The 14,803-nt window shown below is 40.5% G+C and overlaps 1 protein-coding gene across 3 annotated transcripts in view; it reads right to left on the bottom strand.

The window, feature by feature from the left end:
• The window catches only part of nAChRa5 (nicotinic acetylcholine receptor subunit alpha 5), a 55,777-nt gene that overhangs the window by 26,819 nt on the left and 14,155 nt on the right, over window positions 1-14,803 (bottom strand). For 2 of the 3 annotated variants that reach the window (NM_001173340.1, NM_001109922.1), the window contains 2 exon segments: window positions 2,187-2,341; window positions 10,358-10,497. In NM_001173340.1, coding sequence (NP_001166811.1) covers window positions 2,187-2,341; window positions 10,358-10,497 — 295 coding nt within the window. 3 annotated transcript variants of the gene reach the window in all.

Genomic DNA, 14,803 nt, shown 5'->3' with positions numbered 1-14,803 from the left:
GCGCACGTCAGTAGCACAAACCTTTTTTTCATTCTTAATCATTGCTAGCCTAAAGGGCTATTCCAACTACGCATGGACAGGTATGTGGGCTCACGGGGCTCAACTTGAGAGAACTTACTAATACTAGCTATAGCAAGAGCAATTCCGCTGAATCTACCACAGACATCGCAATCGCGATCCACTGAAAAGATCCGGCGAGAAACTCGGTGGGTTGTGTCTATAGGGTACATACCCTCGCGGGCTTACAATACGTCTGGCTCCCAGTTAGGTTTTCATAAAAAATCAATCCAGTCAAACAAGATTACTTTCCGGTGGATTCAAACTTTTGCGGAACATTCCACATATTGAAATTGTCCAATATATTTTCAGTACGCTACGCTACACAGGTGCGAAAACTCCAAAGGATTTTATTGTTTTTTTTTTACGAATCACAAATGCGAATTACAAAAAATATTTTTTATTGCATTAATGGGTAAAGATGGATCGTGTAGTGTTAAGTGGGTCCGGAGCCCATTGAAATCACTCGAATACCACAACTTACCTTGTAGCATGATGTCTATGTCGAGTAATTAAGCGTTTTTTTGCGGTTGTAATTTTTATTGTGCACATAAATCAAGTACATCATATTCATTAGACAAATTAGTATCCGGAATTTAAAAGTCGGCATTGTCGCATCGCTCGGTATGAAGCGTCTTCTTGTTTAGGCCACGTCATCTCTGAATTAACTAAAGTAACGCCAACCAGACGAGATAAAAAATGTAAACAAAGTTTCAGGAGTAAAAAACATTTTTATTTAAATAAATTATTACAAAGTTCGAATTTTAATCGCTGTCGTCTGTACTAGACAAAGATGATTCCTCGGAAAAGTCCGAGTCAGCTGTGTTTATGATAAAACTATCTATTGTATTATTATCATCACTTCGAACACAATCCAAACAGGAATGAACTTGTTCACAAAATGGCGGACCAAATGTTGACAACTGCGGCACTCAGTGCTTTCCTGTACCACGAAACACACAACGACAGCTGTTGTCGACCAACTGACGCCATAACTGCGCGTACGAGTGATAAGGACAGAGATAATAGTCCCTCGCTATCGCAATGTAGCTCAGTAACGGTCCGCTTGTTTACGTTTATTATCTCGTCTGGTTGGCCTAAGTTTATATAGTTCTTATAAATTAGTATTGGTTGTTATTAGTATTCTGATTTTATTCTTAAACTAAAATAAATAATTTTTTTTTTTGCTTAGATTGGTGTATGAGCTCACAGCCCACCTGGTTTTAAGTGGTTACTGGAGCCCATAGACATCAACACGAATGCACCGAACGTCTTATCCGTTAGACCACGACGACTTAACTTTAGACGACACTTTCTCAGCCATTTCGATCTATAATAACTGCTCCCCATTTGATAGTGTTGTAGTGTTCTCTAATTACCTTTTTTAAACCCTTTTACTAATTCCTAAGGACCGTTAACTTCAGGCTAACTGTTATAGGTGTTGTGGTCGTCTAATTGCAAGCCAAATCAAATCAATGAGAATGCACTTTGTCAAACATTACAGAGCTTACTTGCCGCGCAGTAATAGAAAATTTTTGTCATCATTTACAGGAACGAAATTGAGCACATTTCGATGAAGTAATTTTTGAAAAATAATTTCTCTTTATGTATTATGATTGTTGAATACCACATGATAAAAAATCATACTGTACATAGTTTTGGTTTTATTTTTTAGTTCCAAGCACCCTGTATCTTCCCTGTATCTACCCTGTATCATCTTAATTACTTATCAGACGTATAGGCCAGTGAGCTCGCTGCGCACCTGGTGCTAAATTGGTACCGGAGCCCTACCTACTTACTCTAAGTTATTACAAAACAATGAATGACAATGAATAACTCTTAGTTACGCCGTTAAAATATTCAGGATATGACGGTTTCCAGCAAAAACACTTTTACGGTGATGGATTGATCACGTAAAATAACTGTGTATATTGGAATCTACAAAAGTCTCAATATCCATTTCACTCATCTCCAACATGTTTTAGAAATTCAAATATTATATCTCTGCATAAAACGTATCGGCATTGCTGAGCGAAAATACATACGAATAAGGAATTGCGCCAGTGAAAATGAATACGATGTATTACTGAAAATAAAAAAAAATACAGTGCTATTGCGGTTTTACTTACTTGTTATACAAAATAATGTCTGGTCTCCAGACCCTCTCATATGGTATTCGAATGACGCTGATACCGTCGAAGTCACTAGTGTTCCATCGCAAATGAAAATCCGTCCATATTTGCGTAATCCAACAGTTTGTTGTTAACAGCTGATCTTTCTCCTCCTGGCGAACGAATATCTCAACTATAATATTAATAATAAACATAATTAAAAGAATTTCTAGGCATTAAAGTCGCGTTTTATTATTATTATAATATAATATTATTATTTCCAATGATTCATGTCGATGCACGGACATCGACGATCGCGCGGCGCGGGGTAGTGGATTGACACCGGCTTCGTCACTTCATGCAGCAACGCCGCCCGCGACACTTACTTGTTTTTCATCTTGTTTTACTCTTTTTATAAACTTACCAAATAATACAGTCCACTCTTTTATTTTATATATCACCGGTCTACCCCAGAGCAGTTCGAAACAATTCAAGTACTTTGCAACTGTAGATTAGACTTTAGACTCTTCGTCGAGAGTAAACAGTAAACGTAGTTCTTATTATAATTATAATCATTTAAAAAGTCGAACCAACAACGGAAATTTTCAAAGTCATAAGACCTTGCCATCATATTAAATACGGTGTGCTGATAAGGTAATACCCTCACTAGTATTCTTATAGTTTGAAATAGGCAATTTATTAGACATGCCTTATCAGAAAGTGTACTACAACTTGAATATTTTATCTATTTAAATCAAAATACAAACAGATTATCAAACTAATACAATTTTTTCTTTTAGTCGTATTTCATGTATAAGTCATTTCCACTGCACTACATTCAATTATATTTCAGAATCATCCTATTATTTAAGCCTTTGTCATCATCATCATCAACCTACAAGCATCAAGACATTAGCCTCCCCCAAACTTTGCCATAATATCTAGTCTCGCGCTGCCCTCATTCAGCAGTTCCCCGCAACTTTCAATTTGTCGGCGGTTCAGTCTGTGGGTGCCAAGCCCACGCGGCTTCATCAGTCGGAAAAGAATCCGTATCTAATATTAAGAAGAACGGTGCTTTTCAAGCAAAAACGTATAGTATTGACCAATGAATTCTACGATGAAAGAGTAACATTGTGTTTTATAAATCAATACTGATGTGACGTAAATAATGGCGGTAAGCTTTTGTGAGCCCGCATGAACCTGTGAGAAGGACAATGATAAAATACACAAAGACTAAGCATCCGGTTTTGAAATTAAAAATTGGCAAGAACAAAAGAACATCTAAAAATACAAAGAAATTTGTTAATCGTTCGAAATGAATGAAATCATTCTATTAGGTGGAAGGTTTATTTAAATTACAAAGAACGGATACTATTACCACTGATGACGTCATATCATTAGTATGCCGGCGTGTGACAGAGATAATGCGATGCTTCATCTTTTTTTCAGTCACGAAGCGTATTATTAAACTTGGTTGATGGAAATTAGGTTTGATACCCAAGTTTAATTTACTTAGAGCTTACAAAGGTTTTTGTACTGACGATCTCATTATTTGTTCGCCATGTGAGGATCTTTTGAACCCAAGTGAATAAGATTGCTTTATTGTAGTCTCATTTAGATTAAGTTTGGAAAATCTAATTTTATGAAACGATTAGAAAAGGGATTCCACCCGAATCGTCAGGACCAATCAGGTTATAGGCATCTTTGTTCTGCTAAAGTTTCGTGACACTAAATTATACATATAAATGCCATAGATAAATTAATTAAGAATGTTTGACGAGTTCCCTCCATGTTTAATGTATGGTTGTTGCAACTGGGTTGTTTATCAAAATATTATTCCCAATAAGCGAAGATGACAATTTTTACTGCCTACTACTACCCAAGCAGCACGTGAAGCTTTCTTTTACTGCCATTGTAGACAGACAGGCAGAGGCGGATTATCCGTAAGGCAAACTAGGCACGTACCTAGAGGCGTGTAGTTACAAGGGGCGTGCGAGCTCCGAATTGTTAAATAAATAAAGAAAATAACATATCGACGATTAAGAACTAAATGCTGATCTATAATCTAGATCTTATATAAGATACGGATAAGATAAGATTATATAAGATAAAAAGGAATTGCAGTTCGTTAGTCTCGCTAAAACTCGAGAATGGTTGGACCGATTTAGCTAATTTTGGTCTTCAATTATTTGTGAAAGTCCAGAGAAGGTTTAAAAGGTAGACAAATATGAAAATGCTCGGAATTAAACAAAAATAACAATTTTGTTTTTTCTCTAATGTGTCCCCCGTCGGACGGATTCATTTTGTCTGTTTTAACTGTATTTTATACAAAAATTTAGGTCTTTTATTTATCGATTGAGGCAATACGAAGTCTACCGGGTCAGCTAGTCTATAATAGATTATATTGCACAAGCATCGATATACTCGTATTATGCAATATTACGGATTTCTTTGTATTTCATTCGCGCATTAGCGTAAGTGCAAGGCTCCTGGTCTTCTAAAGTCTAGGGTTTGCTGATACAACGTCATCGTAATTGCAAAAACAACTAGTTAAAATTTATAGTATTATGATGGCCGGTACAGGGGCGCCGATAAAGTGATTGCCTAGGGCGCTCTGGACCTTTAATCCGCCACTGCAGACAGGCATACGGTCCACCTGTAGCAACGACTTCAGCAACAGACGGACACAGCCGAGCCGATGTCTAACGATGAGGAGATTGATGATTGTGTATGTGTGTATTGCACAATTCTCTTTTTTTACAAATTAACCCGAGCTCAATGATGTGTCAACGCATAAATCACGAACTGGTAATATAGTATAACTAGCTGTACCCGTCCGCTTCGCTAAGCATTTAAAATTAATATTGTTATTTCTCACCCCCACAAAGATTCTCATCATTAACGCCCCCGCAACTGGTGTAGGGAGTCCAACACTCATAATATAAATATTAGCCTATCCATTAAGTACATGTATTTTCTACATGGATACCAAGTTTCAAGTCAATCGGATGCATGGTTCAGTAGTAATAACGGAACATCCGTAAAAACCACTGTAGATTTATATATTAGTATAGATATAGATATAAATTTATTACTTACTAAATACTTCATGATACAATGTCAAATATCTGTAATGGTTACAATATTGAATCCAAATTCCAAAACAATTTTTTTTTATTACTATTGTCGCTTTTTTTATCAGAACAATACTTGGCATTTCTTTTTGATATAAAAGAGATCAGTCTTTTTTAATTATTTATTTTGACGAGCGAATTCATTACGTTATTAGTAAATTAGACAGTAAATTGCATTCAATTCTCACTTTATTTTATTAGTTTTATTAGAAACAAATTGTGATCAGTGACAAATATCAAATCAAATCAGGGGACTGAAATGACGCGCGGTACATTTCTATTATTTGGAAGCTTTAATCGCATACAATAGCACCTACTATCCATACAGCCCATTCAGAGTTCGTGAATGAGTTGACTAAAAAATAATATCGAGCTGAGAGCATATGAATGCATTTCACTTCCACATATCCATTGTGCTAGTTATAATGAGGTATTCTTTCATTTTATAATTTTTCCATTCATTCTTTAAATCCCTTAACCCGTATTTGTCTATTCATGAACGTTAGGTTTGACGCGTAGGCGTTCTTCATGGAAATGAAGATTAAAGTTATTTTTAGACGCAAACTGAGCAGGTTACGCTAATTACATTCAATACCTTAAAACTTCTTTTTACTGCTGTACAATACAACATTATCTTATATAACATCCTCATTTTTATAACAGCTTGTGCATTAAAAAAAACTGTATTGTTTAGGCTGTAGTAATAATAAAATTTTCTTTGACTTTCCTAGCCTATCGATTTTAAATCGTAAATTAAAATGCAATGGGAGTTTTTAGTATGAGCATTTATATCATTATAATTATAGCTTCCACTAACCTTCTAACAACAGGTTGGTAGATAACTCTTTTAGCAATCTACAATAATTAAAATACAATCGATACGCGCGGTTGCTTCGCGACAGGAATAAGGAAGTGAAAACCGATCTACACCGACTCTCAACAAGCTCTATAAGTCGCTAATCAATTACACGATTTCAAAATCAAAAAGAAACAAACAATGCGCTCGTAACAAGATATTTCTTTTAAAATTAAAATTCATAATTAATAACGGACTGCTTATTTAGTTAAATTGAACACAGACCTAAATTAAAACACAAAAAAAAGCTAAATTGAGCTTTAAAAACTGTTTAAATTGCCATCGCGATAAAACGATTTTTTTTAGGAGACAAACATCTTGGAATTAAGATGATTTCGACATCCCGCAAAACGACCGGTCGAAGACGGTGTGACGGGGGGGCGCTCGCCAAAATAATTACTTTACAAATTGAATAAGTCCCTCACCTTAACTGTCTTGTACAATCGAATGTTCTGTTCGTATACCGAGTGATACGGGTCGACTTTTTAAAGAAATAAGTATACGCGGTATTGATGCTTGGGAGACAACGGCTTGCAATACATTTTTCCTTGGTCAACGAATCTGCAGGGTTTTTGTTGTTGTTTTATTTTGTCAGACCAGATTTTTGTGTCCTACCCTTGCTATTTAATTGTATGGTTAGAATGATTAGCTCAGCTTGAACCAGTTTAAATATTATAAGTACTTCTAACATTTCTTTTAAACCCAATTCATTTTATATTTCGTTCCAGCTTTTCTTTCTGCATATATTCGGTTTTAATTTACTTATTTCGTAACATATTTTCTTCATATCTTATCTCCAAATTGTGCTCTAGCAATTCCAAAAGTCATATATATTAGCGATTCTCAATATGATGAACATTTAAAAGCTGGCTAAAATATTAGTTAATTGTATTATGAATGAATTATGTAATCTGTATCACAGATATCTGGAGGGATAGCACGAAATGTTTAGGTATACAGCATGGGTAAGAACGGAACATATGAAAAGACTGTAGAACGTAGCATTAAGGTGCGAATGAGAGAAAACGATAAAAAAGGGAGAAAATCATAAAAAGGAAAAAACAAGATGGCGAGGACGATTGCATGAGCGAGGTGTAAAATAGTTGTCAGTTAATTTTAAGTTATAATAATAGGGTAGATTTTAAAAGGGACCATGATACTGCAATCGTGAATCAATTTTATTTTATGCGCCATGATCCTAATTCTACAGGTATATGGATAAAGTATAAAGTGAAGCTCTCTCAAAGGAAATTTCACTGAAATGTGCTCGTAACCTTGCACTGAATGCATACATAATTGTTTTTTGAGTTCAGGGGCAGCTGGCTAATCGGCCTTTTTGTTTCGTCTAGTTTAGAAGAATCGATTTTTGTTAATTTATAAAAAACAAAAAAGCAAAAAAATAGTGCTTTTTTTATTGCATATAGACCACGGTTTAGACTACTATAGACCATGGTATAAGACCACGGCCACCTAGGTTTTTTTTAATGGAGGAATGAATACTGGTAGCCCAGAGGTCTTCACCAGGACCGGGCGAGCAAAGGCTCAGCCAGGAGGAGTGGGATTTGCTAACAGATGCCCGAGCGTTCGAAAGAGACCTAACAGCTCAAGTACAGCTGCTTCGCGAATGCATCTACTACCGGATCGGAATCGCGATCAGTTGGGAAGATCCGGTGAGAAACTCAGGGGACGACCACCTAGTGTTAATTGAATACAAGGGTCTTTATACGACAAATGAACGCCGCCAGCACCCTGAGAAACGAGATGATCGCAATTGTATTGAACATACATTTTATATATTAATTAGATGGGTGGACAAGCTCACGGCTCACCTGATATCAGGTTATTACCGGAACCCATAGACATCTACAACATAAATCCGCTACCCACGTTGAGATATGAGTTCTAAGTCTCAGTTTTAATACCACAACGGCGTCCTATCCTTGAAACCAGAACACAACTGCATCACGACAGAAATAGGCCGATACCTACCTAACCATATGTAAGCCCCAATAATAATACTTATGGTGTGTTCAAATATATTCGCATTAAATAGTAACAGAAAGTATTGTGTCTCTTATGATATACCTACATCGGTCCAAATAACATAAGTTTATTTTTGATACGGTAAGAATTCTTAGCACAAATTCAAAGAACATTCTTATTGAAAAAAAACCAACGTATTGTATGAAGGGTAAATGGAAATAGTTACGTAGTCGTAGAATCGTGATTTAATCCCAAATGCTACGTACCTGTGAAATCAAATAAGGTGTTCGAATCGAGAAGGAAATTTCCACCCTCCTCTGCCTACTAACATTTATTCAAACGCCGCCATAATATATACGTAAGCATTCACTTGTTACCGTGATGTGAAATATCATTCCTCTTTGCTCAAGTTGTTTAGAGTGTGGACTGTATTTTTGTGTGCTAGCTTCATTAAAAACTAGATTCAGAGCGAAGGATTTTTATTTCTTGATTTACAACACGTGCACGACCCGAATTTTTGTGCAACTGCAACTATCTTTGTTGCCATACTTATTTGTGTGTTCCCACATTTAAAAATAATCATATAAAATTTTATGTTTAGGATTGCCCTAAATACAAGTCACTTGAAACACACAGTGACTTTTGTTAAACGATTGCTGGTTTATATGTAATTTATAAGATTTTTTTATTGCTTACCTAATTCGCCGCTAACGATCGATAGAGCTATTTACTTTAATTTACATGGAAACCCAACGTTACTAACATATTTTTTTATTGCCTTTGTAGGCAGACGTGCATACGGTCCACCTGATGATGAGTGGTTACCGTCGCCCATGGACTTCAGCAATGCCAGGGGCAGAGCCAAGCCGCTGCCTACCGCTGGTGATATTAAATTTGTCATGATTTTCTCTCGAAACTTTTCGTAAAACTTCCCCTGTTTATTTACTATTTTATTAAAACACTACCCACAGAAATTTAATCGTGAGTCTTGCTATAGTGTTTGTATAAGAACCAACTCTGAACCGCCTTTTTCTCACATAATTAGTCCAAGCCTATGGGCTGTTTTAATTTTACTTTCGTGGCCTAAGGAGTTTTATATTCACCGTTCGAGAAAATAGTAACAATATAGTAAGACCAACATGAAAATTTTGTATTAGACGATTTAACTTTTTAATTTAATTAGTGCCAGCAACAGGTTCAATTCAACCCGTTGAAGACACAAGTTTGCGCGTTCACTGCGAAGAAGGACCCCTTTGTCATGGCGCCGCAATTCCAAGGAGTATCCCTGCAACCTTCCGCGAGCATCGGGATACTTGGGGTCGACATTTCGAGTGATGTCCAATTTCGGAGTCATTTGGAAGGCAAAGCCAAGTTGGCGTCCAAAATGCTGGGAGTCCTCAACAGAGCGAAGCGGTATTTCACGCCTGGACAAAGACTTTTGCTTTATAAAGCACAAGTCCGGCCTCGCGTGGAGTACTGTTCCCATCTCTGGGCCGGGGCTCCCAAATACCAGCTTCTTCCATTTGACTCCATACAGAGGAGGGCCGTTCGAATCGTCGATAATCCCATTCTCGCGGATCGTTTGGAACCTTTGGGTCTGCGGAGGGACTTCGGTTCCCTCTGTATTTTGTACCGAATGTTCCATGGGGAGTGCTCTGAGGAATTGTTCGAGATGATACCGGCATCTCGTTTTTACCATCGCACCGCCCGCCACCGGAGTAGAGTTCATCCATACTACCTGGAGCCACTGCGGGCATCGACAGTGCGTTTCCAGAGGTCTTTTCAGCCACGTACCATCCGGCTATGGAATGAGCTCCCCTCCACGGTGTTTCCCGAGCGCTATGACATGTCCTTCTTTAAAAGAGGCTTGTGGAGAGTATTAAGCGATAGGCAGCGGCTTGGCTCTGCCCCTGGCATTGCTGAAGTCCATGGGCGACGGTAACCACTCACCATCTGGTGGGCCGTATGCTCGTCTGCCTATAAGGGCAATAAAAAAAAAAAAAAAAAAAGTTATTTTAAGTCATAATGTTTTAAGCACATTAGTTAACATTAACTTTAGTTACAATAATAATAAATACAAGAGAATGGGAGAGAAAATTTTGCTGTGCCGACCCCACCTAGTGGGATAAGGTGGAGAAAAAGAAGAAAAAGAGGTTAATATTAACTTTAGTGATGTTTTATTTCCTCAGAAGATAATAAGTCGAACTAACACATACCACATCGATGATATGATGAAGTGAAACTCCAAATGTCACAAGGAGAGGATGCGAAGAGTTCTCCACGGGCCGAACTGATGCATCATACTTTTGCATGAGGTGACGAACTAATCTGTACTCCTCATCGCAACATAAGGAATCTGCAAAAAAGTTATTATAATTAGTTTCGAAGTCTTACCAAAATCAGTTGTTTATTTTACTCATACCGCTATAATAAATAAAAACATTACAGATACGATGTTCCTTCTTTTCACTTAGCATGAAGAAACGAATTAACCTATTATTTTTTTACAAAATTGAATCTATCAATCGATGTAAGATTAAATATCTCTTAGTTGTTTGCATATTCATTTTAAAAAATACATATTGAATTAATTAAGTTTTCATCCCACCAAAGGACCGCAACAAATATGAAAACAAGTAATCGTTTTAAAATAACATTTTGAATACTAAATTTTTCTGCCTCTGCAATACAAAAAAAAAAGCGAGAACCACAATACAAATGAAAGCACTCCACAACAATGAATAAACAAAAACGCGACTTCCATTATAAATCGCCGGTTGCGAAATACATCGAAATATAATATAGAAAGTACAGGAACTCCGCACACACCATGAAAGCCGAGATTAACTGCCAATTTTCGCACAAAGGACAAATTGATAGATATCTGCAAGTATGTACATCTGAACGGAAGCCAATTTATTTCTGAAGGCCTAACGTATTTGTTGTACTGTGTCAATAACGGTCCGTGCGTGGATGTAAGAAGGACAGGACTAAGGGTCCAATGGAATCCTATTGGAAACTTTGTGAGGAGCTCAGGAAATGCTGCCTAATCAAAATATCTCCTTTAGTTTGGTTCAAATTGATAATTCTTTTGGATTCTCTTTTTATTTTATGTCTTTTTTTTTTATTGCTTTGATGGATGGACGAGCTCACAGCCCACCTGATGTTAAGTGGAACTGGACATCTACAACTACCGAAACGCATTACTGCTTCACGGCGGAAATAGGCGGGGTGGTGGTACCTACCCGTGTGGACTCCCAAGAGGTCCTACCACCAGTAATTACGCAAATTATAATTTTGCGGGTTTCATTTTTATTACACGATGTTATTCCTTCACCGTGGAAGTCAATCGTTAACATTTGTTGAGTACGTATTTCATTAGAAAAATTGGTACCCGCCTGCGGGATTCGAACACCGGTGCATCGCTTCATACGAATGCACCGGACGTTTTATCCTTTAGGCCACGACGACTTCCAAACTTCCACTTCGACTTATGTACCTCTTTTATGATTTAAAATGACTGTGCTATTGTTTCCTAACTCACAGGTGCCAATGAGCAGATAGATTAAACACAATTTTAAACGTGTCACTAAGAATATTATTGTAATAATTCATAAAGTGTGAGGAAAAATGCTGACATATTTTTGTAATTACCACAAAATACAATATGACATACAAAACATACAAAATACAAAACAATTCATACAATATATGACATACAAAATTCCAAAAAAGATTCGTTAAGCAGCTCGTTTGTATTGGTATAAATTTCATGTCAGCGAATCATAGCGATAGTCTGTTCAGGATCATAAAATCATTCCGATAGAGGCACCCGTCACGCGCGGACGTGCTCATCGACCACTCGATCGCCCGGCCTTTGTTCGCCCGGCTTTTGTTAGCCCGGCCATTGTTCGCGCGGCCTGTGTTCGTGGTACATCTGCCGACTAAGTGCTCTTCCTGGAAGTTTTTATTTGTTTTGTTTCCTTTTGTTATTTCTGTGTTCGTGGTACATCTGCCGACAAACTGTCTTCCTGGAAGTGTTTAATTGTTTTGTTTCTTTTTGTTATTTCCGTTTTGTTGTGATTTTTCTTTGTCCTGCAGTAATCGTGCCGCATCGCCACCTGTGTTCAATAGAACCGCTCAGGTCCGAGAAGTTGGGGCCTCGCCGCAAGGCGAGTGTTTTCTAAGACCCAGGGTAGCCCCACCTGGGCACGTAGACATCATGGACGCTGTATTTGCGGAATTTCTCCGGCTTCGCTACCCAAAGCTCACTTCCGAGTTTCAGGCCTTCAAGGCCGATCACACTGCGAGCCCTCTCGTGGACTCCACCGAGCTCGCTGCTCCTGCGTCGCCTGTACCTGCGTGCAAAGCTTCTGCATCGAGCACCGCAGCCTCTGTCGTGCCTGCCGTTCCCGCGTCGCCTATACTGGCGAGTAAAACTGCTGCGTCGTCCGCCGTGGTCACCGTTCCAGCAGCGCGATCATCCGCGGCCTCCGTCGCGCCGTCCAAAACACCTACTCGTAGGTCACCTGCGCCCGCCTCCTCGTCCTCCGACTCTGACTCGGAGATGGAGGTCGACCTCGCTCCCGCCTCATCGACGGATGGATTCACCCTGGTGCAAAAGGGTAAGAAGCGTGCCGCGGAGTCTCGAGCTCCCGCGGCCGCTAAAATTAGCAAAGCCGCGAACGCGTCGCGCCCCCGCCCTCAGACTCCCGTTGCGCCTCCAGCCCGTGCCACTCCGTCGCCGCGTCCGGTGGCACAAAATAAAGCCCAGACCCCTCCCCCGGTAATCCTTCAAGAGAAGGCAGCTTGGGAACGAGTTTCCCTGGCCCTTAAGGCCAAAAATATCAATTTTACGAATGCCCGTAACCTCGCGAACGGCATTCAAATTAAGGTTCGAACATCCGACGACCATAGGGCCCTCTCTTCTTACCTCCGTAAGGAGCGTATAAGTTTCCACACATATACGCTCCAGGAGGAGCGCGAACTCCGTGCCGTTATACGTGGCATCCCTAAAGAGTTGGATGCCGAGCTCGTCAAGGCCGACCTTCTCGAACAAGGCCTACCGGTTAACTCCGTACACCGCATGCACACAGGCCGCGGAAGGGAGCCATATAATATGGTTCTCGTCGCCCTCCAGCCTACCCCCGAGGGTAAGCAAATATTCAACATCCGAACGGTCTGTAGCCTTTCCGGAATCGCAGTCGAAACCCCACACAAGAAAGGCACACCTAGCCAGTGCCATAACTGCCAATTATACGGGCATTCTTCCCGTAACTGTCACGCGCGCCCCCGATGCGTCAAATGCTTAGGCGATCACGCCACGGCCCTATGCACTCGCGATCAAAAAACCGCGACAGAACCGCCTAGCTGCGTCCTGTGTCGAACACAGGGTCACCCCGCAAATTACCGCGGATGCCCCCGAGCCCCGAAAATAAATCGCCGCGTCGCCCGCCAAAACCGCCTCCGAGCTTCCGGCCCAGACATCAAAGCCTCGGCACCCTCTGTGTCGCAGGCTAAGCCAGCGTTCGTTCCGGCGCCGGTGCCCAGTGTCTCGGCCTGGGCGAAACCGCTGCCGTACATGAACACGGCTACAACTCCCTCCTCCGCGATTCGTCCCGCCCCCGCGACTCGTCCCTCTCCCGCGACTTGCCCTCCGACCGCGTCCGACAATCTCGCTTTAGCGATCGACTTCTTTCAGTCGATCAACTTTGAGCGCGTTAACGCTTTGGGCGACGCCATTCGCTCTGCCTCCACTGCACAACACTTTATCGCCGTTGTGCAAGAATACGCCGACGTATACGCGTCATTAAATACGTACGTCCTCCCCTCACTCCGCCGGTAATCAATGGCGTATATAAGTAGAATAAAGCCCCTATCCGTAACGATAGGATTTTTTAACGCTTACGGTCTCGCAAATCAGCGTGATCAGGTTTCTGACTTTTTGCGTGACCATCAAATTGATATCTTTTTAGTGCAGGAGACCCTACTTAAGCCCGCGCGCCGTGACCCTAAAATCGCGAACTATAACATGGTCAGGAACGACAGGCTCTCTGCTCGTGGTGGTGGTACCGTCATTTACTATAGAAGAGCCCTGCATTGCGTCCCACTCGATCCTCCCGCGCTCGCTAATATCGAAGCATCAGTGTGCCGAATCTCACTGACGGGACACGCGCCGATCGTTATCGCGTCCGTTTATCTTCCACCGGATAAGATCGTTCTAAGCAGTGATATCGAGGCGCTGCTCGGTATGGGGAGCTCTGTCATTCTGGCGGGCGACCTAAATTGTAAACACATCAGGTGGAACTCACACACCACAACCCCGAATGGCAGGCGGCTTGACGCGTTAGTCGATAATCTCGCCTTCGATATCGTCGCTCCGCTAATCCCGACTCACTACCCGCTAAATATCGCGCATCGCCCGGATATACTCGACATAGCGTTATTAAAAAACGTAACTCTGAGCTTACACTCGATCGAAGTAGTTTCAGAGTTAGATTCAGACCACCGTCCCGTCGTTATGAAGCTCGGTCGCGCTCCCGATTCCGTTCCCGTCACGAGGACTGTGGTGGATTGGCACACGCTGGGCATCAGCCTGGCTGAATCTGATCCACCATCGCTACCGTTTAGCCCGGACTCTACCCCGTCTCCTCAGGATACCG

This window comes from Bombyx mori, chromosome 5 (assembly GCF_030269925.1).
Source record: "Bombyx mori chromosome 5, ASM3026992v2".
Lineage (NCBI taxonomy): Eukaryota > Metazoa > Arthropoda > Insecta > Lepidoptera > Bombycidae > Bombyx > Bombyx mori.
The sequence above is the reverse complement of the archived record's forward strand: the minus strand, read 5'-3'. Positions and strand labels throughout refer to the sequence as shown.